At 42.9% G+C, this 26,172-nt stretch overlaps 3 protein-coding genes and 1 long non-coding RNA gene across 12 annotated transcripts; 3 read left to right on the top strand and 1 right to left on the bottom strand.

Annotated features, from left to right (window-relative positions):
- The first annotated feature begins 20 nt into the window (after nt 1-20).
- Nucleotides 21-8,313, top strand: DENR (density regulated re-initiation and release factor). 3 transcript variants are annotated; one of them, XM_056342977.1, is made up of 8 exons: nt 21-156; nt 1,532-1,646; nt 2,629-2,648; nt 2,933-3,017; nt 3,716-3,796; nt 5,899-6,015; nt 7,126-7,265; nt 8,031-8,313. In XM_056342977.1, the coding sequence occupies exons 2-8, from the start codon at nt 1,541-1,543 to the stop codon at nt 8,073-8,075; spliced, it is 594 nt and encodes a 197-aa protein (XP_056198952.1). In that variant the 5' UTR covers nt 21-156; nt 1,532-1,540; the 3' UTR covers nt 8,076-8,313. The 3 variants fall into 3 exon arrangements, with proteins under 3 accessions (XP_056198952.1, XP_056199039.1, XP_056199127.1); XM_056343064.1 differs by lacking the exon at nt 21-156 and adding an exon at nt 201-335; XM_056343152.1 differs by lacking the exon at nt 21-156 and adding an exon at nt 223-296.
- Nucleotides 8,314-9,275: 962 nt separating this feature from the next.
- Nucleotides 9,276-24,795, top strand: CCDC62 (coiled-coil domain containing 62). Of its 7 annotated transcripts, none has more exons than XR_008822431.1 (12): nt 9,276-9,725; nt 9,952-10,147; nt 10,768-10,931; nt 11,696-11,797; nt 12,143-12,314; nt 12,395-12,496; nt 13,658-13,743; nt 14,692-14,792; nt 19,946-20,123; nt 20,753-20,884; nt 22,537-22,733; nt 24,613-24,795. XR_008822431.1 is itself a non-coding variant. In XM_056342144.1 (12 exons), the coding sequence occupies exons 1-11, from the start codon at nt 9,660-9,662 to the stop codon at nt 22,621-22,623; spliced, it is 1,386 nt and encodes a 461-aa protein (XP_056198119.1). In that variant the 5' UTR covers nt 9,276-9,659; the 3' UTR covers nt 22,624-22,641; nt 24,613-24,795. The 7 variants fall into 7 exon arrangements, 4 of the variants coding, with proteins under 4 accessions (XP_056198119.1, XP_056198267.1, XP_056198362.1 ...); XR_008822399.1 differs by having other exon boundaries at nt 22,537-23,856; XR_008822426.1 differs by lacking the exon at nt 24,613-24,795 and adding an exon at nt 24,567-24,585 and having other exon boundaries at nt 22,537-23,856.
- LOC130151297 (uncharacterized) lies at nt 9,759-10,402 on the bottom strand. The gene is made up of 2 exons (XR_008822544.1): nt 10,119-10,402; nt 9,759-9,984 (listed from the first exon to the last, which is right to left on the bottom strand). It is a non-coding gene; the product is annotated as an uncharacterized LOC130151297 (long non-coding RNA).
- Nucleotides 15,198-19,938, top strand: LOC130151024 (uncharacterized). The gene is given in 3 exon segments (XM_056342612.1): nt 15,198-15,966; nt 15,968-16,128; nt 16,131-19,938. Coding segments are annotated over 3 exon segments (852 nt in total). The 5' UTR covers nt 15,198-15,331; the 3' UTR covers nt 16,187-19,938.
- Nucleotides 24,796-26,172: the final 1,377 nt, after the last annotated feature.

Below are 26,172 nucleotides of genomic sequence, written 5' to 3'. Positions count from 1 at the left end.
GCGCCGGCGGGCTCAAACCGCGCCCCGTCAGGCCGCGTGGGCTCTCGCGAGACGGCGGCGGCGCTGGCCAGGGCGCACGTGCCGCGCGGTGTGTGGAGCCGCCGCCGGAGGAGGAGGAGGAGCTGCCGCGCCGCCGCGGCCTGAGGGGCCTCCCGGGTAACGCCATGCCGCTGCCGCCCCTGGGCTCCCCCCCCCCCCCTCTTTCTGCGTGAGCGGCGCTCCGCCGCTGCCCCGTCCCAGCGGCGGCCGGCCTTGCCCCGGTGTCCTGCCGGCCGGCCTCCCCCCCGCAGCTGCCGGTATTCATCTCCCGGCACCGGCCCGCTCCCTCTCCTCCGGTACCGCGGCTCCGCCTGCCCTCGCATTCACCCCCCTTCACCGCTCGTACCTCAGCATCCTTCCCGCTCCGGTGTTCTGCTCCCCCTCGCTTTCCCTCAGCGCTGCCCCCCCTTTTCTCTCCCCTCCCCTCAGCGCTGACCCCCCTTTTCTCTCCCCTCCCCTCAGCGCTGACCCCCCTTTTCTCTCCCCTCCCCTCAGCGCTGACCCCCCTTTTCTCTCCCCTCCCCTCAGCGCTGACCCCCCTTTTCTTTCCCTTTCCCCTCAGCGCTGACCCCCCTTTTCTTTCCCCCTCAGCCCTGCCCTTCCCCCCCATGTCTCTGCTCCCCAGCATGTCTGGCCCCCCAGCACCCTTCCCCCCGACTTCTACAACCCCCTACTGCCCAGCACCCTCCCCACTCCCTGATTCGGGATCTCCATGAGTACTCCAGCATCCTTCCCCTCACTGTGACTGTCTGCGCATTTCCCTGTGGCCCCTGCCCCAAACCCCCCACCCTTGGCACCCTGGTGTGTTCCCTCAGCAGTCTTCACTGCCCAGGCACAGCTTGTGCAGCACCCTGGCTCTGAGTCTTCCACGCACGTATCCTGCTTGCTCCCATGATCCTGGGAGACTTCTTGTGCATTGCAAAACCCTTCCCTCTTGACTCCTGTTTTTTAAGCCTCTTGCCTAAATGTGTGTGTGTAAACCATTATTAAGTATATTAGTGGGTTGAGTTTGTTTTGTTGGGGTTTTTTGCCAGTGTCCTAGGATCAGCTTGTAACTCAGCTGACACTGATTGAAATGACCCTTTTTCTTTGCTAATACACTGGCAGTGCCTCCCCCCGCTCCCCCAGTGCACCTACTGTCTGTATGCCACTGGTTTAACATGATACTTGACGTTTCGCTTAATCCAGTATGTTCTGAATTCCATGTGGTGTTGTCACAGATTGTTCTTCGTTTTACTCTGCATTTTGTGTCACTTTGGGTTTTTTCCCCTTATGTTAGAATTCCATACTGCTTCCTATCTTTTGGAGCCATTTCCCCATATTATTTCATTTATTTCTTGACTCCTATTTTTTCCTCCCTCATCTACTCTATACTATTGTGCCTGTTTTCTCTGGGATTTGTCACTGTCTGCGATTCTTGTTGAGCTGGGAAAGATGTGAATGGCTTTAACCCAGAAATGAGGTCCTGATTCTTTCATTCTGTGACCTCCAGGCTTGTGACATGGCCACAGATGTAGCTGAGCCTGTGGTCCCTGACTGCAGAGGAGACGTAAGGAGCGGTGCCAGGTCAGATGCTGACTATCCTCTTCGGGTTCTCTACTGCGGAGGCAAGTGCTGAAGGGGCAGTTATCCACGATTCTTACAATGTGCTGTTTGTGAGGGCAGCCTAGCAGAAAGCATGAGAGAATCAGAGACTTGGTCAGCTTTTATTGAGAAGCTAGACCACAGTCAGCTTGACCTTTCTGAAATAGCTTGTGTTATGTATTTTATCTAAAGCAATTGTGGAGAAATGTAGGGTACGTAGGGTCTTCCCTCTGAGAGGTGGAGGTACTAACAGCTTTCCATGTGTAAAAGAAGTGGGAGTGGTGCTCAGATTGCAAAATGTCAAGCAGAGATCTCTTCCTGCAGAAAGCCAGTAAAGCCTTCAGCACAGAAAAGGCCTCTAAGCATTAGTATAACAATAAGAAATAAAGTTAGAAGTCATGAAAAGTAATTGTTGCGCTGTGTTTAGAATTATTGTTTACTCATTACATATGTTATGTGGATGAAGTTTAAAAGGGAAGTAAATAATCATGACATATTTTTTTAGATAAATACGTTATTTTGCTTTCGGCTTGAATACAGAGGATTAGGAAGGAATCCCTGTTGTGTGTGAAAGTCTGCACAATTGGTTTGGATTTGTTCTCAGTCCCCTCTTCTGGTCTTTGACAGCTCTTGGGAAACAGAAAGCTAAGCAAATTATATGGTAATTTATTAGGTATATCTTTCGCCTTAGGTAGAACTGGTGTTTTTTTCTGTAACTTTTTCCAAAGCTGTAGGCATCTCCTTCCTTCGTTGACTGGCTGCTCTTGCTGTGATGGTTTTATCCTAATGCAGACCACGTGAGCAAATGACTAATGAGACAAAAGTTAAAATATAAAGTTGTATCAATAAAGTAAGCTTTTTAAGTCAATGTGTGGTTATAACCAGAAGTTATGATGCAAGAAGTCATCCCTAACTGTAAAACGTAATTTTGAATTTAACTCTTAAGTCTGTAAGTGGAGAAGTTCTTTTTGTAATCTGTTTTTTTCCCCTCCCTTCTTTCTCCAGTCTGTTCATTGCCAACAGAGGTGAGTTAATTTTTTTTGTTGTTAGAGTTTCTTCTTTCTGTCCTGTGATTCCTAATTGTGATGATGCTTTCTGATCTTTTCTGGCTTTTCTTAATTGTGGTAGTTCTGTGCTTCAGCCACTGTCATCTTTAGGATTACACAAGGTTTCTTATGTGCTCTGGTATAGTATTTGTATTCAGTTGTCTTAAGGAGAAATGGCTGAGCTGAATAGCAAATGTATTTTGGTGTATTTGTGATGTAGTTTGTACTGTGCTAACAATGTTCATACGACCTTTCTTCTCTAGTACTGCGAGTACATGCCTGATGTGACCAAATGCAGACAATGGTTAGAAAAGAATTTTCCAGATGAGTTTGCAAAACTTACAGTAGGTAAGAATCTTTTCTGTTTTCTAGCTGATACGTGCCCTTAGACACACTCAGAAATCTTTGAGCTTCTCCAATTCTCATCTCTTCCTTTTTCCTGCTGTATCAAGTGTGAAAGTTAATAATTTTCTTAGGTGTCTTCCATGCTTTTGGATACTGTGAATGTTTGTGGATGTTTGATAATGTCAGAAAACACTGAATAAACAAAGTGTAGTTTCAGTAATAATGTTTGAGCTTTAAGGTTCCTGTTGTAACCAGTTATCCACATACTTGTTTCTCATCTAATTAGTTCACTGGATTTTATGTCTGTCCAATCTACTGTGGGTGGTTGGAGGAAAGGTCATTAAGAATAGGAAACTTGTTGATTTGCATTTGAATATTTGCACTTCAATTTCAATAAAATTGAAATTTGCATTTCAATATTAACACTGTAATTAATTTCTGTCTCTCTGGAAATTATGTAAATAGGCTGTATTGAAATTGTAACTGTATCTTTGAGTTAACGCTTTTCTGAAATCTAGTTTGCCTAAGTGCTATAATGAAGGTGTAACACTTGTCAGTCAAGGGGCTGCTGCACTTAAGCGAAGAGTTTAGGATTTAGCAAAATATCACTGTACCTTAACTTCCTGTTCTGTAAGGCTGTGGTGGTCTGACCACTCATTTTGTTCTCTTTCTTCTCCCCATTCCTTTCTGATGTATTTAAGAAAATTCACCTAAACAGGAGGCTGGGGTTGGAGAAGGCCAAGGAACTGCAGAAGAAGAGGAGAAGAAGAAGCAAAAGAGAGGCAAGGTCTAAATAGTTGATTGTGGTACTGATTTATACACAGTTTGGGGCATCCCTTTCTCACCTGCTGGTCTGGACTGTGGCGCAAATTTCTTGCATTTTGTTTGTTAGCTACACTTTGACTCTGCACGGAAGATGTCAAATATCTTTCTTCCAGTGGTAGCAGAGTTAGTGTGGTGATGTATGCTGGTGGAAGGATTGGGTAGTAGGAACAGCAAGTGAAAGATGACCCTGCGTCATGTGTCTGATTGCTTCTGTCATTGCTATTGCACTTATTCAGGGAGTAATTCTCAACCTAAAATCAGCTGGCTTGCCTCCCAGAATACTTGTTTCTGCCCTGTTTAACAGCGGTTTATAGGTTGCTTGCAGGGTAAACCAGGACTTCTTTCCTCTATTAATGCTTTGTGACACTGCTTTTGCTTTTTTTTTTCCTTCTACCCCTCCTCTGTATTCATGGAACAGGATTTGGTTTTATGCTTTTAACACTTATCACCTATGTCTTCATTAACAGCTACGTCTCTTCCCGACAATATTAACGAAAAACATTTTTAAAAAACACCTATGGAAGATAGAAAATACATGAAACAAATACACTTGTATTTTCTGTCATTGGAGTTCTTTCTGTTTAATTAATTAACATACTTTCCACTATAAATTAGAATACTGGGGTTGTTAATATGCATTTGCCTGTTAATGCATATTAATATAAATAAATATTAAGTCATAAATTATTATTTTTATAATGTACATAATAATACATAAAAGGAGTGTCAGTTGTTTCTGTAGTGTGTCAGAAATTATGGCTAATAGCCAAATAAGATTTGGATTTTAAGTCATGTATAGCTGCAGATGTTTTATTTTTGTGTCTTGGTAACCAGTTATGTTTACCTTGTCAGTAGGTTACATGTAGTGACAACAGTAATTTATGTTCTGTAGCTTGGATGCTTTTCCCAGAGACTTCAGGACATTTTCTTTCAACATGAATTTATCGTGTGGTGTGGTGCAGTTAGTTTTTAGTTTGATTCTAAATAGTGTATAAAATATTTAGGGATTTTCTCCTAGAATCTAAAATTTTATGAAAACGTATGGTATGGTGTTACGTATGATGATAGGAGATTGTTAAAGAGGGAGAGGAAAAACAAACATTTACAAAGACTCTGCAGAAATTTACTGAGGAAATTTTAAGACAGTTTACTGTCTTAAATTATCAGATAGCGATTTATAGTAATGTAGAATTGAAAGTGCTGCATGTTAGGAAAAGGAGTTTAGTTTCCTAAAAGGGGTGGTTAGTTTGCTTGTCAGAAATTCTTTAGGTTTTCATGCTGAGAAGGCTCAAGAACATGAGACTTTAGTTACCCTGGAGTAACTTGATGAGTGTATGCAAAGTTAGCTGAGATCTTAATCTGACTTGCAGAATCCTAATGAGTGGAATATATCTTTTGCAAACTTTACTGGGGCTAATAAATGCCTGATATGGGAAATGTTGCCTCAGGTTGGCCTAGAAACAGACAGTAAGAAAGAAGATGTTAAATCATGTGGAAGTTTGGCAATCAACTACTGTAGCTGGCTTCTGTTTCAGAGGTGTGGTGTTTTGTGCTGGCTCGTATAAAGATACATGGTTTGGACTGGGTTGTGCACAGTATCTAGAACTTAATCTGCTGTTTAACCCAGTGGCCCAAGTAGACGTCTCCTCGTGTCCTCGGTAAATGGTCATAGGTTGCTTTGCCTCAGTCACAAACCCTAAGGATCTTAATCTTATGAAAAACATGAAAGTAACAATTTTTTCCTAGGATTGCAACTACAGCACAATTCCTGGAAGAAGGGTGAAGTGTAGTGCAGTGATCAGTAAAGTGTGGGGAAAAACCCTTTTCTGATAATGGTAGCAGGGTTCTGCTGTGCAAGCTGCACTTGAACACACATTGACACGCATATATTGTTATTGCTTGTAATATTGAAGTATGACTACGTGAGACCTTTTAATAATAAAAAAACTGAAGTGGCAGTTCTTGTTTATAGGGATGAAATCTGATGTTACATGCTTTTTTCTTTGATGAAGTGTGAGATCATTTAACTAATTATGTAACCTTATGCTCTGTTTTACAGGTGGAAGAGGTCAGATAAAACAGAAAAAGAAGACTGTACCACAGAAAGTTACGATAGCTAAAATTCCTAGAGCGAAGAAAAAATATGTCACGAGAGTATGTGGCCTTGCAACGTTTGGTGAGTTGACTTTTGTTACGTGGGTTTTGTTGGGTTTAGATGTGCTTGTCTTTAACCTCATGAGATTTCTTCTGATTGTATTATATTGAGTGATCTGCTTCCATCTGTGCAAGGTGAGAGTCCCAAGGTGCTTTTAGCAGTTCCAAAGCATGCCAAAGGTACACTCACTTCCCTCTGTGATAATTAAAGTCCTTATTTCCATGGTGTTTTCAAACAAACAGGGTTACAGGTATTATTATTTTGAAACAGGGCTTCCCACAGCAGTCCACTTGTTAGACATTGGAGCAGTCTTACTGTCTTTAATTATAAAAACGTTTATTTTCAGCAAACCAATAACATATTTACTGACAATTTTACATCTTCTCAAGGCTGATGAAGTAAGGCTTTAACTGCCTTTCTAGTAACGCAGTTGAATTATTGCCAAAGTAATTATATACCAATATAATTGGTATGTATAATATAACCAATACATAATTATACCAAATTAGTACACTAATAATGCTGTCCTACATAGCTTCGGGTCAGCGGCAAATAGCCGCTTGGTGTATATAACAATATCTTACTTCACACGTTGATCATGAATTCTGTTAAAGAGGCAAGTTTTAACCTTGGTTGTATTAACAAGATATTTACACGTTTCCTGCATGAGAGTATCGTTGGTTTTCTTGTGGGATCAGTAATATGCACTAGCTTGATCTGAACTGGGTACGTATCTTCGTGCTGGAAGTCAATCTTAATTGTTCAGACGTGTTTCTGAAAAGAATGAAACACTTCTATGGAAAAACTTGTTCAATAACTATGGAAGTGATGCAGAACTGGAGGTGCTTTTTAAACAGCTCTGTATGCGCTTTTCTGGTGAGTGCATGTAGCACACACCTGCATAAGCAGGATGTGCAGAGGACATTCGGCAATTTTTACCTTGAGAAGTTTGCTAGGTTTGTAGAGTCAGTTGTTTTGTATGTAAACAGGCTTCTGCTTTCAACAGAAACTGTAGCAACTGTAAACTGCCACTAGTTTTTCAACCATTAAAACAAGATTTTGGTTTTAAACTTGAGAAAATACTTTTATGACAGTGACTGTACTTAAAACTGTCCATTTTCCTGTAAACAGAAATTGATCTTAAGGAAGCACAAAGGTTTTTTGCTCAGAAGTTTTCCTGTGGTGCCTCAGTAACAGGAGAAGACGAAATCATCATTCAGGGGGATTTTACAGATGACATTATCGATGTAATCCAGGAGAAGTGGCCAGAGGTAATAAACCCTTTCTTCTGTCAGAGCTCTGGTTTTCCACAATAACCTGTGACTTTCCAATGGTTTTGAAAAAGCATTTCACCTTTGGCAGCACAGATTGTTGCACAGATATAAAAGACTAGTTGTTGCATTCCCGCCTACGAATGACTAAGTTAAGGGGTGATCAAACTTGAAGTCAAATGTTGGTTCCATTGTCCCAAGAAACAGTAACTCCTAAACATGTAGTGCTGCTATTGTGGGTACTACAGCGAGGAAGGCATGTCGGGATATGTCCAGCTGTCAAATCTCTCTGGTTTCTTTGTGACACTTATCTTAACAGTGAATGCCTATATATTCTTATATTGCCACCCTATTTTTCAGAATCTCTTAAAATATTGAAAATTAATTAAAAATTACAACAAACAAAACACGCTTGTGCTTCAGAAGAAAATGTTAGCTAATGTTGGGTTGAACTGAAATGTTGATGGCTGAGAGGTTTGGTTGCACTGCTGTAATTGCAAGCGCTTGCTGTGACTCTCCCTTGTGGCGGTGTTTCCTGAGGTGAGTTCTTTCCGAGAGAGCTCTGGGGGCCTGTCTTTACTGAGAGCCCATGGGCTCAGCTGTGTCCCATGTCCTGTGTCACTCACGTAGGATTTACAGCAGGGAATCTAGGATGGTGCTGCATGCTTCTCCCGCACTGACATGTACAGTGGTGAATGCTGAGTGAGACATGTCAGGAGAAAATATACTTAATATGCTGTGTTTTGGCTTTTTTTTTTTCCCTAGGTGGATGATGATAGCATTGAAGATCTTGGCGAAGTCAAGAAGTGATCATGAAAGACTAACTTTATTTAATCATATGGTTATAAATGATGTAGCCCAAGTGAGGCTTCTAAATCCATTTGCTCTGCAGTGAAACTGTAGAGAGCCCGTATCCTTGGCATTTTCACTGTTCTGTATAGGCTGCTTGTTTGGGTTTTTTTGTTGTGATATTTGCCAAAGTTAAACTGGGGTTCTATCATGCTTACGCATGAAGTAGATTTAAATAAAATTGCTGTTCCTCACTGAATACAGTTTCTGTTTTCTTGACAGCTAGTTCCCTCTAGCAATTTTACAGGAAAATCATAATTGAAATCATTAAAAGCTTATTTTTCATCTGCTCACCTTTCAGATGAACTGAAGTTAATAAGGCATATAGCTAATGTACAGAAACTTGTACGTCTGATTTCCTGGTGTAAAATTTGAGAAATCAGAGTGGGATAAACATTCTAAAGGTTTGTTAACAATTAAAAGCAAAATGAATCCTGAAGGGGTCAGGCAGCTGGACTAGGTGATGGTTATAGGTTCCTGCCAGCTGAACTGCTTTATTCTATGAAGTGGAAACACTGAGGAACATGTGACCATGTCTGAAACATGTAGCCTATTTTCATAATAAACACTCTCCTTTAACAGCCCTGCTCTTCTAGGCGAGGCCGTTCTCATGGCTTCATGCCTTCAGCACGCTGCCAGCCCAGGAATGGCGGTAACGAACCGGATGGCTGGTTTCCAAAGCCTGGGAAGGCAGCAGGCAGGTGCTGGGCGCTCTGGGATTTGAGGCTTTTCATTTCTCTGCTCCCTTAATACCATTCAGGGCTCCCAGGCAGCAGACTGCCGGCACTGACAGGCTGCTGTCACCTTGCTGGGATGAAACCCAGGGGGGTGACCCGCCGTGCACCGGACCTACCTCTGCCCGTAAAGTTCCTTTGTCCTGTGATTTTTGTTGGTAAGTCGATGGATTGAGTTGAGGATCGTGTTAACTCAAGAGATGGCTGTATCTCTGGAGTAATTCCGCGGAGAAGCTGAGCAGGGTGGTTAACGGCCGTGCTGGGCGCCCAGGCGCGTTCTCGCTCACCTCTCGTTACCAACGTAATTAACGCTCCCGTTACCCGAGCGGCTCCAGCCGCAGCGCGGCATCGGGGGGCCGCGGGAATCGAACCGGCAGGGCCGCCCGGCAGGGGGCGGGGCCTGCGGCAGCTGCTCTACGACGGGAACGAGCGGGAGCGACGGGGCTGAGGGGGCGGCCCGGGTGGGAGCTGGGGCTCGGCCTGGCGCTGCGGGAGGGCCGGGGGGGGCGCGGACCCGGCCCAGGAGCAGCCGGCGCAGGGATCTGCCGGCCCCAGCTGGCGGCACCTCGGGGCCGCCCCCAGGGCCCCTTCTGGGCCGCCCTCACAGCCCCCCTCAGGGTCCTCCTCAGGCCTCGGTGGCGGGGGAGGCCGCAGGGCTGCGCTGCCCCCTCGGCCCGGTCGCAGCGGCTGGCGTTTGCCGTTCCCGCAGGGCTGCCGGCTGAGCCGCGCTCCGGGCCGGTAACCGGGTGCTTTAGGCCGAGGCAGCCCCCGTGCGGAACGGGGCAGCCCCGGGCGGGCACCGGTACCGCTCATGTCTGACAGCGCTGCGTCCCCGCCCGCTATGAACCCGTCAGCGCCGCATTCTGCTTCGCCCCAGGTAAAAAAAAAGCAAATTTAACGATCGGAGCGCTCGATTTTTAACATGTATTTACTCATTGTGCTGCTGATGAGCTGTCAGGGACCGCAGGTGGTCCCGTCAGCTTTTTGGCATGGCCTCCCTTAATAACATAAAAAGCTTTTTAACTTCGACCCTCCAGTTTAGTAGAGAATTTGTCACTGCTGCTTCATGTTGAAAGGTGCTCCGTGTATTTTACATGTTATAGAAACTTCTCCCGAGCCTTGAGAACTGCACCATTCTGAAAGAGAGGCCAGAACTCAGGCTTTTAATTGCAGAACTGAAAGATCGTGTTAAGGAACTCACACTGCAACCGCGTCGTCGCTATCAGAGACAGCTGCTAGCCTGGGAAGATGATTGGCAAAAAATGCTCACCTTAGCAGAACGATGCAGCTTACTCAATAGTAAGTCTTGTGCATGTAAAGAATAAGACCCTGGTCTTTTAAGTATTTTCAGATGCTTAGACCCCTCACTAACAGTTTTGCGTCATATAAGGAATCATTTCCTACCCTTCACCCTTAGATTTGGTTGCCTTCTTTCTGAAATCAGAGCTTTCACAATGGTAGTAAAAGCAGTCTGACCTTGAAGGGAGTATGATAATTGGATAGCTCTTTCTCATTGGAATATGTACATTCTTTCTGTGGATTCTTTAAAAAACCCCATCTGATTAAATAAATGGGTGGGACAACAATTTGCAAACATACTGGTGTACTGCAGAGCCCTGTGCCCTGAGGTTTTGGTGCACAGCTCTGACATCATCCTTGAGCCACCCAGCTTGTCACCTGGCAGCTTTGCACAGTCTTGTTTGCTTGTTTGACAGCCGTAGTACAGAGGTCACCATGAAATTCCTATTCCATCTGACCTGAGCAGCTAGGAAAGCCTGCTTTGGAGTATGCAATGTAGGCATCTATTTCTGAATGGTGCGATTTTAAGACACGGGATTAAATTATTTCTGATATGTTTAAAATTGCATGACAGTATCTGAGCTGTCTTCTCAGAGACACCTTGTCTCCTTCCTTTTCAGATGAGCTGAACAAGGGAAATGAAATAAAATCACCGACCAAAAGGTTAAAGTTCTTAGAATCTCAGCAGAATGACAGGAAGACAACACTTGAAAATACACAACAGAATTTTAAGAAGATGTCTCAAAAAGGGACAGATGCAATTGTTCACTGTCAGGCTCTGGAGGTAGGAGTTGAGTAATGGTCTGATTTTGCAGTCTGCACGTGTACAGAATGTCAGCAGCGTTTGTGAGTTTCACTAGTGAGTAAATCCTGTTAAGGCTCCTGAGTTGCATTTGTCTTTTAGTACAGTAACAGATTAAGGTCTGGCTCTGATTTGCTGGAGGGGAAAAACAAAAAAAAAAGGCTTTCCTAAGCTAGCATTTGGAGTTTGCTGTTTGTCTGCTTAGTTTTGGGGAGCACTGCTCAGAACCACCCATGCCTCCAAAAATGTCGGGCACTATGATTGCAAAAGGCAGTTCAGCCCCCAGAACAGTCCTGGTACTTGGTTAGGAAGATCCAGAAGGTTTTATTTACAGCTTTGGTTACTGTGGTGAACTGTAACATTCTGAAACTGGTTTAAGGATATGAAAATAATTGGTGTTCAAGGGTTCTAGATATTTTTTGAATGTGATTTGGCAATGATGTGTTTATCAGGATAATTCTTCCCCTCTGTGCAATAAAGCAAAGCAGTATTCTGCGTTTTCATCTGTCCAATTGGCTTGACCTAAGCCATGCAAGATATGAAGACCCTTGATTGCAAGCAAGTTTCGTTGTAACAAATTGAGGAACAGTTTTTACTCTAGTCCTCTTTTCTGCAGATCCTCACAGCTTGCTCGGAATCCCTCATTGCTATTCATGATGTTTAAATAACGTTGCGCACACACTTGCTGGAGAAGTAGTAGCTTTGAATCACTGAAGTAGTAGCTGACACTTATTTCTGTTCACTAGGAGAAAAACAAAAGTCTCTACTGCTCAGTTTTGGAACTGTCTGCTAAAATGGGCCAGCTGCAGGCGAGAGAACAGGAGCTTCTTACTATGCTTAAGCTGAAGGTAACATCTGTCGTCTCATCAGGCGCTAAATGGGGTGCAACTGCCGTGTGGTTATTGATGACTGTACTGCAGTGGTTTAGTCACCGTTGATCTCACTGCTGTCTAATTCCTAGGCTTGTTTGAGAAGGAAAAGTGATCAACAAACAATAAACTGGTTTATTTTCATAAACAAGCTTGTTTCTTTGATACATAAACTGCTTTGATTTTTACATTGTCTCCTCAAGAGCTCAAGAAGAAAATCTGTGAAGTAGCTGTAACTACTGCGGTAAGATCTACTGTTGTTTCATAAAAATCCATACATAGGATGTATTCCTGATTATTGTTTTATTTTCTTTCATATTTCAGGACAAGGCTATACTTGAAGCAACTGATGACATAACTGAGTTTACATCTAAATTCAGAGAGCTGGAAAGTGCATTGCGTGCAGCAAAGACAGAGGAATTCCATCTCAACAAAGAAAAGCAAGACCTCAAAATGAGTCTGAAAGAACTAATACTTGAAATAAATAAGCTGAAAGGTAAATGTTTATACTGGACACCTAATTTAGACCAGCATGTTTCCTTTTCATTCTGGGAAATACTACATTTTGTTTTAAAGATGACCTCTGTGAAAAGATGAAAGAAAATAATAAGCAGCAGGAAGAAATAATTCACCTCAAACAAGAAAATGTCTGCTTGAGGACCGAGCTCTCACTTCTTGGTAAGTGTGGGCAGCTGGCTTTTCATGCCTTACTTTCAACAGCTCAGAGACTTCTAGACCAGAGTTCACTAATACCTGTGAAGGAGGCAGCTTCTTACCTAGCTTTCTTGTAGTTTAATAAAGGTATATACCTTTGTGTGTTATTCTTCTGTGAAAGCAGTATCTAGGGCTTCTGCAGGGACAGTTAATAATATCTTGTAAAAGCACAAAGTTCAATATGATTTCGTATGGAGGAGTGAATGGCTCAGGGGATTTTCTCTTGAAGAGTTTTGAGGCTTTCATGTCTCCTGTGGTATTAATTCAATAACTGGGGGTGGCATTCTCTGCTCTGACAGGTTTCATAGAAAATGATGACCTACTGAAAAGAAGCCACATGCAAACCCAAAAGCTTAGGTTCTATGAAATTACCAGCCCGTCCGCTCCCTCTGGTGTTTGTATGGCAGCAGTATGTTCACAAATTCACTTTTTCTCTTGCATTTCTTTAACTGATAGGTTTGGTTTAGGCTGGTTTAATATTCTGGGCTCGGTAAACTGCAGCTTGCTTTCTGTTGGTATCTTCGCTTTGGTTTTGGGTAGAGAGGAACTCTGTGCTGCAGTGGATAGGAAAGGCAGGCTGATGGTTGCTGCAGTACTCTTGCAGACAAGTGATATGTACCTTGAAAGATTAGGTGACCAAAGACATCCTCTGCTGTGAGATGATTGACTTGCTTATCACCCTTTATCTGCCATTACCTTTGCCAAATATTGATCCCATGTCTCATGATTTTAAAAACAATAGTAATGGGAAGTATTTCCTAGCACTTCCCTGTACAAGGCATGAATTGGAATTACTTACAGAATTTCCTTTCCATGGAACAATGTTAACATGAAAAAGTAAAATAAATTGGTCAATGAAGCAGAATATTGCTGCTAGTAAAATAAAGCTTAGGTGTTGGTGGAAGGTCTGAGGAAAATAATTGATCTGTTTAGTTGCTTTAAGGTTTTTGTGCTCTTTTTATTTGGAGGGGAAACAAATCCAATTGATCTTAAGAAAATGCTTTTGTTTTGGTTAGGTACCTGTTTCTACTGCTACAGACGTATGTGTTAACAAATGTACTTTTGTATAAAAATAGCTTTGTTTCTATTCACTTTAATTAAAAAATTGTGTCTGTTTTGAAACAGTTGAGAAAACAAAGAGAAAGGATCAACTTCAGTTTGCCAAGTCTAAAGAAGCATGGACTAACACAGAACTACCAAGTTTGCGACAGGTACAACTCCAGTTGTGTTTGTACTCTCAGATTATGAAAGCATTGTCCAATAACATCAGATCTGCGTGGAACAGTATAAAAAAAGTTAGATCAAACTACTATTAATTAAGAAAAAAACTTCAAATGTACTGTTTCTGCCTTTCTGGGATCTCTATAGAATGCTAATTTTTTTTGTTTGTTACAAGGATTTGTACCATGTGTTTTTAATTTTATTTAAAGGTGCTTTTAGCTTTTTTTGCGTAATTGTATTTACTTGGTCCTGCAATGAGTAAATACCACCCTCACAGCATGAAAGTGGGGGCACCCCAGTGAGATAAGAGTTCACCAGTGCGTGTGTGTGACCAGAGAGTGCCAGGCTCCAGAAGTCACATGAAAGGCAGTGGGGAGTGACGCGTACTCACACACGTGCCCAAGGTGAACTTAGGCAGCATAAAGGGGCACGGTGTCCTGAAAGATTTGTTTTTCAAGAGAGCTTTAAACCCAGTGTTTTCACCTGGGCTTCTCAAGGCATGTTTTTTTCATTGCAAGTAATTGATCAGTGTGTTATCCTATACATTAGCTTTACAAAAAAATCCCCTGCAGTGAAAGCCAAGTACCATAATTGTCGTTCGTGTCCTGTAATTCTGCATAACTTCAAACAACATGATAACAACACGGATTAAATATCAAATAACAGCAATGATATTGTATTTATGGCTCAGTGTCGTTCCATCTTAGAACAACACTGCAGTCATCTTCTAGAAATACTGTTTATTGCTGCAAAACGTTTTTCTAAATACATGCAGAGATGGCCACTTAGATTTGGAAGGCTTGTAAAATAGTTGGACTACAGATACTGTTTATAAAAATGTTTTGAGCTTATTTTTGGAAGGCAGACATGTTAGTACCTGATGACAACGTTCCTGCATTCCAGACTTCCACTAAATGTGCATGACTGTCTTTAAACAGATCTATGTAAAACAGCAGCGTGACTTGCAATTTCTTCATGTCAGTTTGGAGAGCTCTCAGGAATTAAGGCAAAACCATGAAAAGGCAGCACATGAAAGAAGGTAACTTTTTAAAATTTTATTTTCCTTTTTTTTCCTTTTTTTTTTTTTTTTGAGTAGTTTATTCTTGGAGAGAGACTTCACTGCTGAGCCACAACTACCATCCTAAAATAGATGTGTGCAGTGTCAAGGTGGCTTTGCTGGACTCAAGCACAATCATCCCAGTGAAGCTGTTAGATACCATTATTTGACTTGGTCAGGAGGCACCATGGGTATCAGGCACAGGATAAAGTGCTGTATGCAGGCCGGACTGTTAATGAGGTGTTTAAAAATGGAATAGTCTGGTGGTAGGGGTCTTAATCTGGCCCGCTACTACTTTTGTTTAAAAATTAAAGGTGGTTTTGCTTTCAGATTAGGAAAATGGTGCACACCCTGGAGGGTCAGACAGAATCACTACACTATTTAAAACGTGAGGGAAGTCTCAGACCGATTTTGGAAAGTAACAGCCAAATCTGGACAGGCTTCTGTCAGGTTTTGGCAGGATACCGCGCTGCCTGTTGGTTTATGAACTACCTCAGAACTGTGGGTACAGCTTCCAGTTAATGCATAGCTTTGACCTTGAGTACAATTGTGTACGCTCTTTAAATGTAGTATTTCTTAGAGTTTTCTTTATCTGGCATCATTGTACCATGGGTATGGGCTTCTCTGCCCCTGAACGTAACAGCGAGACAGACACGGTTAGGACTGAGGGCGCACACGGAATGTGTGAGGAGTGTGGAACTGCCCAAGTTCCAAAACGTAGGGTAAAAACCACCTCTGAGATGTATGAAGTAGATAATAGACTGTTACTGGATGCATCAGACTTGGAGGAAACCTCAGTGCACTTACACCGGTGTCAAAAAGTTGTGAAAGCCTTGGCTGCCTTTATGGAAGAAGAAGAAGAAGAAAAGCAGGATGTTGCATCAAGCTCTGATGAGCTAGGCAGCAAAGTATTTTGTGAGGCAAACAACACAAGGCCATTGAGAAAGAGGGAAATTTTGGAGGATGGAGTGGAAAGCAGAAACCAACAAACATCTGAGTCATCTTTACCTGAATATGGACATTGTCTTAACGTCAGTTCTTGTGTAGATTCACAAAGTACTTTGATCCTGAGCACCATCACAGCTGACAAAACTGATAATAAAAATAAAACACGGGAAGAGAGAAGTGGAATTCTGTTTGGCCAAAAAAGCAGAGACTCCTGCTGCAGTTGACAAGCCTGAATCTGATTCCTGTAGTAGTAACTTCACCATAAAAGAAGAGGCATGGTGGAAGCCAGTATCAGATGCAGGATGGCTGAAGATTTTCTAACCCGTGAAAGGAGATGGAAGTATACGGCATGGAAAAGATTGCAGCTGTCTCATGCACAAGAGGTGAAATGTGCTACCTCAAAAAGGTTATGTGCTTGTTATGTTTAAGAAATAGGTACAAGCTGGAGTTCTCTGGAAACCTGGGTGTACAAGCTCTCAGTCATTTGTATTATCTCAAGTGATGTGTAAAGTAACTGCTGTTTTAAGATTAGTCTACCAACCTGAAAAGCAGGAAATGTGAAATAAGTTGAAATAGCTGGTAAGGTATCATGATTGTATTTTTATGCATTTATTTTTTCACTTCTCTTTCCCCAAGAGCTGCGTGGGTAGGAGAAACTGCAATGCCATGTAACTTGCCAAATAAACTAATTGAGAAAAATGCAGATTTAAAAAATCTTAGGTTGCTTGTAAATCTACTGGGTAAAATACGTTCTGACCAGAGTTGGACTTCTACAGGGATGTTTCTGTAAGGCAAGAAACAAACTTAGATTTTGTGTGATGCTTTAGTGGCTGTGTTATTTCTGTTGAGAAATCACACAGTGGCTGGGCAAGAATGTAGGACACAGCTCTTCCGCACAGGCTGCTTTCCCCACTCAGGGCAAGAAAATGAGATGGCAATATTTAAGGACAGCAATCTGTCCACTCTCCAGTGCCTCTTTGATCATGGGATTCACTCCCTGTGTTTATGTTGGGGGAGGAGAAAAGACATTTGGCTGGGGATGAGCAGAATGAGGTTTCCAATCCTGAGAAGTGTCAGAAAACTACTCAGGTGTCTTAGTGGTATTGGAAGGTATGCGAGATACAAATGCTTTGCTTTTATGGAGGTGGTTTTGTGCCTGCACAAGCAAGGGCATTCAGAGCTGTGACTCTCTGTGCGTTTGTTGTGTTGGTTCCTCTGTTTCCTTTCAAAAAATTGACTGATTTACCAAATCTAGAAGGATTTCTGAAGTTTTACAGATATTTCATAACTGCCTTTTAGACAGACAGAAGCAGCTTTTCAGCTGGTAGTTTGACAAGGATGATAAATGAACAGCTGTTTAAACCTGCTCAGAATTTTAGCCAGCAAGTCTGCCCAACATCCAAACAAATTAGTGTTATGGAATGGAAATATCTGATGTCCAGACACTTTCATTGTGTGTTCCTTTTAAACCCAAAATATTATAGAAATTGTTACTGCAGTGAGACGGACCTGCTCAGAAACAAGGTGAATGGGCAGCCACTGAAAAAGAATGCTGGCCTGGCACATTCCCACCGCTTAGCTGAGCTTCGTGCTGTGTGTGGACTCTAGTTTCCACTGTCCATAAATCATTAAAAAGACTCCATTCCCCTTACATCGACCCTGACCTGTCTTATATACTCCCCTAGCAGCACAAATGACATGCTGCCATCCCTCCAAATCTCTTTTTGAGGCTGAATCATGAAAACTGTTCACTTTTTGTCTTGTCCTTAAGGGGATTTTAGGGGAGAAGGAACAAATTTGACCTGGGCAATGCAGGTAGGGCAGATACCCTTCAGTGGGGGAGGGCTGCTTTTTCCGTTTGGGATTTGCTGCTGGGTTCTCAGGTTCTCTTGATGCCCACATTTGGTCCTAGGGGCCCTGCTAATTGGAGATGGATTGATTAGGTGTGAAACCCAGGCTGCTTTCCAGCCTCTTGCTGACGCTGATCTGCCAGGGAATGAATTCTCACCCCACAAACGGGAGGAAGGCAATAGCAGTGCAGTCTTCAGGGTGGGCTTCTGTTAAGGCATTAATGGCAGAGACCAAACCCAGCATTCCTTCCGGGACTCGAATCTGGATCCTCCAGTTTTCCATTGCTGTGTTTTGTAGTGCTGATGATGTATTTTGTGTTTAGGGAAGGGTGCTGGCACCTCCCTGTGAGCCCAGCAAATATTTTTGACATGAGTTCTTGAATTCTGGAACAGCCAACAAGAAGGCTATTAAGGCAGTCAAATACCTTATCCAACTGCAAGAGCGATTGTGAAATACCGTAGCACAGGAATAATTTCTGCGTGCTCTTAGCGGCTTCATTTATGTTGGACCAAGATTTGCTGCCTTTGGATTTTTATCTCAATTCTGGTTTTAAAGCTGGAGCGTCAGCAGTTACTTGTTCAGTCTGCTGCTGCTGGACTAAGCCGCCCACCTGTTCCTTGAGCCATCACCCTGCCTCAAAATCAAACCTGAACCTGTGTATTCTTCAAACCTGCTGTGCTCATTGCACCTCCTCACATCCCCTGCTTTAGGCTGCTACCGCTTGTTGCCTCCCATCTCTCCAGCACCTTTCCTTGTCAGAGGCACACAAACACGCGCTTCTCTCCGTTAAAAGAAAGCCTGTTGTATCCCAGCGTTTTGCAAGAGGAGTTCGATGAGACACAGCAGACACTTGTGAGCTGGCATCACTGGCAAGGGCTTTTTCTTAGATTGAATGTCGTTTAAAAATCTTTTTGTAACAGTCTTGCTAAGCATGGAATGTGTTGTTCCACCAAAATAAGTATCTGAAGGCTATGGAATGAAATGTTGTAAATTTGAAGATAATATTTTCTTTAAAATACACTTATTTTTTAATTAGGTACCCGATCCAAGCAGTGCTAGCGTGTGCTTCTGTTTGGTTCAGAAGTGTGATGAATACAGAAACGTTTTATTTTGGGGAGGTGGTTGCTCTTTTATTGATTTTTAAAAGCCGTATGAAGTGGAAATTAGCAGTTGGAAATGAACACTGCATAGCTTGCCAGTGCCAGCAGAAACCGGGACACATCTTTGTACAAGCCACAGACAGCACTGGGTCTGGGTGAAAGCATGGCACGGGACGGAGGGCAGGCTGAGGGTGCTGCTGGGATCCTGTACTGCTAGAGTAGATTATTGAGATAATTTAAAACAGCTTTTATGATTTCTAGTCTTAATTTGTGATTCATTGGTGCTGGACCTGAGTGAGGGATTTGGTACATTTTGATAAAAAGGTGCTTTAAGGAATTGAGAACTGGTTTTCTCTAGGGTCAGCTATAATAAAGTGAACTTTTAGTGTAGGAAAGGTGTGAGAGAGACATTTCAATTATTTGGCACGTGTATTAAGAGCTAAAGACCTTTTGTATTAGGACAAGCTTGGGATGGCTGTGAGTCAAGTGTCTGGACAGTAATAATGTGCAGGGTACAACTTGTTGCTTTAACTGACATTTAAATTGCTTTTCAGATATTCCTAAATACACTCAGCTATACCCAGCGCTAAGTTAATATTTTTTGTTTCACTTTAAAACCTCAGGGAAGATGTATGGCAACAGGTCATATGCTTCATCTCTGCACTGACACGGTAGTCAGGCAACTGACTTTTTGGTTTAATCATAGTTTGTCCGAACAGCACTTTATCATGTGCTGCTGTCTTTTAAAAATAAATAAAATAAAGCCTTTTGGGGAAAGCGATCCTGTGATCTCTGAGATAAGATGATGACTTCAAAAGGCTCTGAAATTCCCTTGAAAAGTACACCTACAAAATATTAATTTGTCTAACGGTTGATTAAAAAAAAACCAAAAGGGAGTAGGGTTGGAGAGCAGAAAGAGTACCAGAGCATTGGGAGGAACTAGATACTGCCTTTTGTGTGCTCTTTGCGAGGTTAACTAGACACTCAAGCACACGGTGACGTAGCTGTTCTTGAAACTGGTTGAATGTCAAACCGTTGCCCTCAGAGGTTGAAACTGATCTATTGAAGCTGTTAAACATGGGAACCACTCTGAGGAACAATGTAATCTCAGGTGCTTGATGGTTTTCTTGGCTCAGGGCCCATAATTATTTATGTTACCTTGTCCCATGATTTTCCTTTGAAAGCTTAAAAAGGATGCTGATACTGTTTCTGGCAATGTCTTAATTTTTTTAACAGCGAAGAAAATATGGATCTGAATTCTTTTCACTCGGATGCTCCCTTTTTGACATCCACTCAGAAAGAAGGCAGGCCTCAAAGATATGAGAAATTCTCTGGTCAAGGCTTCCCACTGAAGATCAATAACCTTTTAGTGCCGGAGCCAGCAAACAGATGTTGCAGTGCTGCCATGGACCAAGTCAGTATTTTATTGCAGAATGTACTTCATTAATTTTAAGGGGAATTGTGACTCGTGGTAGGAAAGCAAATGTCTGCCGGCATGGAAGAGCTAGGGACTCAAATGATGAGACAGCAGGCTTAAAGCAAAGGTGGTAAATCTTTTTTTCAGAAGAATTCCTGGTGGTCTTAATATGTCTAGACAGCATAAGTGAGTTGGGAAAAAATAAAAGAGAGCTTTTGAAATGAAAGGCTTGAGGATAATGGAAGCTGGCTAATTGGTAATTCCAGCAAAGCACAGTATCTGAGTACACTTGGACACAGTTATTAGAAGCTATTGGACACTGTTTCTTTCTTGTTCTGCCTGGTTTTCCCTTTCTCATGTCTTTGTTCATTCTCCCCTTTATCGCTGAAGTTCTGCTGTTGTGTGTGCTACATGCACATGGATGTGAAGAAGCTCAGGTAAAAAGCTGACACTAGGAAAGACCTCTGTGTTTATTAGAAATATCAGTATTTACACAGTCTGGAGCAGTTAGTATTTGGAATGGAGATATTTCAAAATGAAAGTGATGATTCTTGGTATGTTATAATCCTTTGACATATGCCAAAAAGATAATTTCATAACTTTGGCTCACTTTCTGTCTCCCCCAGGACACCAGTTCCCCCATAAGTAAGCTGCAGCATGTGTTGGCCGAGTCTCGACAGATGGTTGCTGATCTGGAGCTTAGCACTCTCCTCTGCGCGAGCCCTCGCCGCAGTCCAGACAGCGGCAATGATAATACGGTGTGTATCGCTCTGCCATGACTAGATTTAGGTGGCCAGGAATAGGAATTGTGAACATCCTTTCCCTTATGCTTGAGTTGCGCTGGGCCATTATAAACAATATCTTCCTGACGCTTTGCTAAAGAGAAAATTCCTGCCTGCCTTAGCCTGAAGTACTGGAATTTTTTATAGGATTCTTTATGGCTCCTCAAGGTCGTGACAGGATTTGAGTTTTGCATGTGTCTAAACAGATGGAAGGAAGAAGTCATTTTGGAGCAAGCTGTAGGAGGTCTAGAAAAAAGTGAACACAAGTATGACTTACATTCAGAACTGGTTTATTACGCTAGGTATATTTGTGGAAAGGAGGACAGTATAGGAAATAGGTGCTATGTAGGATAGTTTTGTATAGGAATTTAAACCAGACTCTCAGCCTAAATAACTTTATTATAGAATTTTTGTGGGCTTATAGTTTTAATTCCTTCCTTGCAGGGTCAGAAAGCATACTCAATGGTCAAAGAGAATAACCTGTCTATAGCTGTCCTGGAATTTATTTTATGAGCGTGAACGCTGATAGGAAGTTTCTGTCGTGAGTACATGGGCAATAGGAGTAACTGGAGAAGGGGTCACTGGTTTGTTTTCATCAATATTTTTAAGAATTTCTGCCTTGTTTGACAAGGAGGTTGTACCATTTGTCACTAGAAATGAGTAAAGTTTGCTGATCCATATCACAAAGGGAGAATTTAGGCTTTTGGTTGTAAAGCAGACTCCTCACCAGGAGGCTGCCTGCTGAAACCTCAGCTTGCTCCTGAAAGGTATTATTACCTCTCTCTAAAAATGTTGCACCTCTTTTATCGTGAGAAGAACTTGAGCAGAGTCATGTTACTGTAAGTAACAGACAAAGCCATTTTTATCACATTCAGAACTATAAACCCTGAGCTGCGCTGGGACTGACTGACAGAGTATAAAGGTTGTGTGCCAGCATAAACTGAAAGGATATTTTGTTGAGCAGTTCATCTGCAGGATTTCATTCAGCGTGAAAGACAGCAGCAGTGTAGTCTTTTGCAAAGACTGTCGTGTAGGAGGGATTCCTGAAAAGCTCTCTCTGAAACAGTGGCTGCTTGTGGCTCTTGCCCAGCCCCATCAGCTGCCTGGCTTCTGCTCACGGGTTGGCACGTCCCAGCTCAGCTAAACCGGCCCTCCTTTAGGAGCGAGCGTGACTCCGCTTTAGAACCTGAGACTGCATTTTGGAGCTTGGAAATCGGCTTCTCCTTCGGAATGCTTGCTTTGGTGGATGGAAAATAAAACGGGCGTGTGTTTACTGAGCTTCAGAACCCATCTGTATAACTTTGATCTCCTTTCAGAGCGGTTCTGGGCAGAAACTTGTCAAGCGTGTTTTCATTAGTCTGTGCAGGCCAACTAACCTACGCTTAAAACCAGGTTTACCTGAGGCTGTTTTAAACTGCGCTTTAAAACATCATCTATATCAAATATAACCCTGAAAATTTCACCAGTAAGCATTTGTATGTGTTGGATTTTGTGCCCTGCTTGGGAGAGGGAGAAGAGGCAGTGAAAAGGTGTATCCCTGCTGCTCACCGATTTGAAGCCGGCAGCTCTGTAACTTGTATTATCTGGGTTCTTTGATTTCCACTTAGTGTTTTTGCATTACAATACAGACAACAGAACTTGCAGAAGCTCTTCAAAGAACCCAGTTGTCTGCTGCAGAAGAAAGAGGTGCTGAGCTTCCATTCTTTTCACTGTGATGTTCCCTGAGGATGGAGGTGTTTACAATTTTTTTTTTTTTTGGTTGGTTGGTTTGTTTCCTTCTTCATCAATGCATCTGTGGTATTAATAGAAGTTACGGACTCCTGAGGTGAGCCTGGCGCAAGATTCTGCTCTGAGTGCACTTCCAGTAAAACTCTCATGAGTACTGTAATGGCCAACAGATACTAAGGCAGCAAGTAATTCCTTTAGTCAAATAATTAAACTTTTCTCAAGCTTGTTCCTCATCCTCTCGGCGGTCTAATCTCACAGCTCCATTCCTGAGTACCTGCACACCGCTTATTGTAGTGAAAATCCTTCTCTGTGTTACAAATAACAGGATCACAGATAGGAACATTGTTGAATAAGAGATTGGGAAGTGTTTTTCCGTGCCATGGCTGAGGGCTTTTTTAGCATATTGTTCCTGGGCTCCAAGCTCCAAAAGCAGAATGCGTTGAATTGAGCTGTTTCAAGCAGCCTTGCCCATAGCAGATTGTTTTTTCTTTTTGAATCAGGAAATTTCTCACTCTCTGATTATTTGTTCTACTAATGTGACTTGGATGCTTGCAATAAGCACAATGTTGTCTGTTTCTGAGGCCAAAAGAGTAACCAGATACGGTTAAAATACTGACCAGCACATGAAACCGAATGAGAAGTAGCAACAGTGGGGGAAAAAATCGACAAAAAAAGCAAGCTCCCCGTGCTGACCCAACCCAAGCACATGTCTGCAAAGGGAAATGATTACACAGCAAGCTGGAGCGTGAAGCTGTGTGGCACTGGATTTCTCATACTGATCAGCTTAAATCGGGTGGGGGGAAGCTGGTGCTCGGTGCTTCTCTCTCCATCCCTGAACTGCTGTTCCCCTGTGGAGCCAAACCCTCTGTGCCCCTGGGGAATGGTGTTGGTTTGTGGCACCCTCATGCTCTGCTGTTTCTGCATGAAGTCTGGAGACACGAAGTCTTCTTTCAAAATAAATTGGGTCTGCTTAGTGCACACTAATGGGGCTCTCCTAGGAAATGGATGCTGAGTAGCTGGAATGCAGTACCTTACACTGCTTTAATGTTCCTAGGTAGAGAGGGGTTTTTTTTTGCTGAAAAGAGCCCTAAGGTAAAAGAAGCTGGAGGTTTTACAGATTGAAGCCAGCACTGTGACTTGCCTCCTGAAACTACTGCTGTTAAAAAGTTGCAGGAGCAAATCCCCCAAATTGCTGAGCACCATGCTGATGCAGCAAAGTGGTAAGCATATGCTTAGCCTACAGAAATAATCTCGTTGAGCTTCAAGTGAGAAAGAGCTGGTGGAACAAACATACCCACAATTTCACTGTAGATCCATGACAAGACTTGGTGATTCTGCAAGTCACTGGCTGCTGCATAATTCTTATTTTCTTTGTTAATTAAAAAGGCACTGAATCACTGTGATCAGTTAAATCCAAAGCAGCTTTTGCAGAGTCTAGAAATGTTTGTGCAGTTTCCTATAGAGAAGTGTTTGAACTGATTTTCTTTGGGTTTGGGGTTTTTTTTTAGTTGCTTTGAAATCGTTGGAGGGCAGGTGCACTGATAAACATGAGGTTAATTTCCTAACTAGCTGATCTAGCCCTTTTCGTCAGTCAGTTGTTTTTCCTTTAGAGAGAGATTGGGTGGGGGAGAGTTGAAGAACAAAGGAGGAAAGCAATGAGTAAAAGGATATATTAAGTTTTGGACATGGTAGGCTGTGCCACTGCTCATAAACTGTGACTCAGTGGCTGGCCGAGGGCACAAAGATCACTCCTTTTTGCAAAACAAACTGGAAGGGTTTTATTTCCTAACACTCCAGTGGCGTTCCTGAGACTGTGAAGTGCTTTGTTTACCTTTCTCTTTCTATTTTTATTCTGATGTTTTTATTGTATTTATAATGTGAAAATGCATATAGTAACTCAACATTTATGTGATTGCTTCATATATTTTAGGGGAAGTGTTCCTGCCTTTTAATCAAGATCTTTTAATTTTCTGCAGGGGGTAAGGAGGTCCTATATAGAATGAATTTAGAGAACTGAAGATCATCAACCCGTCAGCTCCAGTGGAAAGTTACCTCATTTTTTTCCCATGGTTCTCTGAGCGTTTGAAAGACAAGTGGCAAAAAAATGTGACGGTGCGGGAATATATTTTATCTTGAAATAAAACTTAGAGTTATGCCAAGACTAACAAAACTATTTTTATAGCTGAGAGCTCAGGTTAAGTACGAGCTTGTTTTTTAAGAATCTTAAGTGTGTAATTGTTACAACATGGGAACTGTCTTTCTTCTTTTTGTTGTGTTTCTTTTTTTTTGTGGTGGCTCAGAAATATGGATAGAGTATGACACAGCCAGGCATTCATGGTTTTTTTTAGTTTATTCTTGTTGTTCTGGACTTGTTGCCATGTAGAGAGAGATGAATAATGTTTATAGGAAGTTCCTAATTAGTCTTGGAAGCAGGAACTGCCTCCTGCATAGCTGTCACCCCCGAGATGGGCAAAACAGCCCTCCCCCGGTCAGGAACTAGTTATTGTAAGAAAAGCTTCTAACGAGCTCGGTTAGTTAGTTAGTGGGCTCTGTAAGTGCTGTATGGCAGCAGCCACCTGTGGTGTGACTGGCTTTTGCGCATTTCGGCTGGTTTTCTCTTTGACTGTTGGGTAAGACATGTTTCGTTATCACAATCGGAACTTCTTTTTTCACTAAAAGATGAAATCAGCTGCTAAAGGTGATACTGTTGTGTGTTTCTTACCTGTTTAAGACACTGCCCAACACAGAGTACTTAATTAACGAGGATTCTCTGGGACATAGGATGTGGCAAGCCTGAGACATGAGTGGGCCACTGTGTCGAGAGCCGTTTGGGACACCCGTGCCAAGTCCACGCCGCTGAGTGCTGCGCCAGCGTTTTTCCTGTGTGGGGGCAGCTCAGGGGTGGGAGGCTCTGGCTGCCAGGGATTCATTGCAGTGAAATACAACACTGGCCCTGTGGTTTCCCCTCCTTAACTCTTCCATATAATTTTCTGCTTTCTCTGTAACGACCTAAATGACAGCCTGCTGTCCTGCCTGTACTAATGGCCTCCAAATTAGGCGACTAATTCTGGTCCTAGTTGCTGTCCTCCCTGCCCACCCGCGTTACCCGCAGAGGGAATCTCAGCTTCACGGGGGTTTTCTACATGTAAAGCATGTTTGGATTCCTCTACCTGCCTAGGAACCTTCCAGGCTCCATCCTCTAAATGTGCTGCTGGGGGTAGGACAGAAATTTGCCTGGAAAAGCCACCGATAGCGATCCCCCGGTCCCCCCGCAGCTCTCCGGCAGCCGTACCCTGCGTCAGGCCCTGGGGGCATCGGTGCGGCTCCACGGCGTCGGTGGGTGCAGGCGCTGAACCCCCTCGTGAGCTGAAAATTATGCTTTTCAACTCGTTATAGAAACCTGAGCTCCAGCCAGGCAGGGGGGAGCCGCGGAGCCCCGGGATTTTGTGTTGGGGCTGCGCTGGATTTGCGGAGTGGGAAGAAGGGGAATATTGGGGTGAATGTGTTCGGGCAGGGGGTGACTCGCTCCCCGGCTG

The sequence above is a fragment of the Falco biarmicus genome, chromosome 1, assembly GCF_023638135.1.
Source record: "Falco biarmicus isolate bFalBia1 chromosome 1, bFalBia1.pri, whole genome shotgun sequence".
In the NCBI taxonomy this organism is placed as follows: Eukaryota; Metazoa; Chordata; class Aves; order Falconiformes; family Falconidae; genus Falco; species Falco biarmicus.
This window is presented reverse-complemented; position numbering and strand designations above follow the sequence as displayed.

Excerpts from the sequence above, each read along its gene's own strand:
- DENR (XM_056342977.1), top strand. The coding sequence starts at position 1,541 with ATGGCCACAGATGTAGCTGAGCCTGTGGTCCCTGACTGCAGAGGAGAC. Across the intron at positions 3,797-5,898 it reads GAAGAAGAAGCAAAAGAGAG|GTGGAAGAGGTCAGATAAAA; the intron begins GCAAGGTCTAAA and ends TCTGTTTTACAG. Across the intron at positions 7,266-8,030 it reads TCCAGGAGAAGTGGCCAGAG|GTGGATGATGATAGCATTGA; the intron begins GTAATAAACCCT and ends TTTTTTCCCTAG.
- CCDC62 (XM_056342144.1), top strand. The coding sequence starts at position 9,660 with ATGTCTGACAGCGCTGCGTCCCCGCCCGCTATGAACCCGTCAGCGCCG. Across the intron at positions 12,315-12,394 it reads TGAAATAAATAAGCTGAAAG|ATGACCTCTGTGAAAAGATG; the intron begins GTAAATGTTTAT and ends TTTGTTTTAAAG. Across the intron at positions 20,885-22,536 it reads ACAGCGGCAATGATAATACG|ACAACAGAACTTGCAGAAGC; the intron begins GTGTGTATCGCT and ends ATTACAATACAG.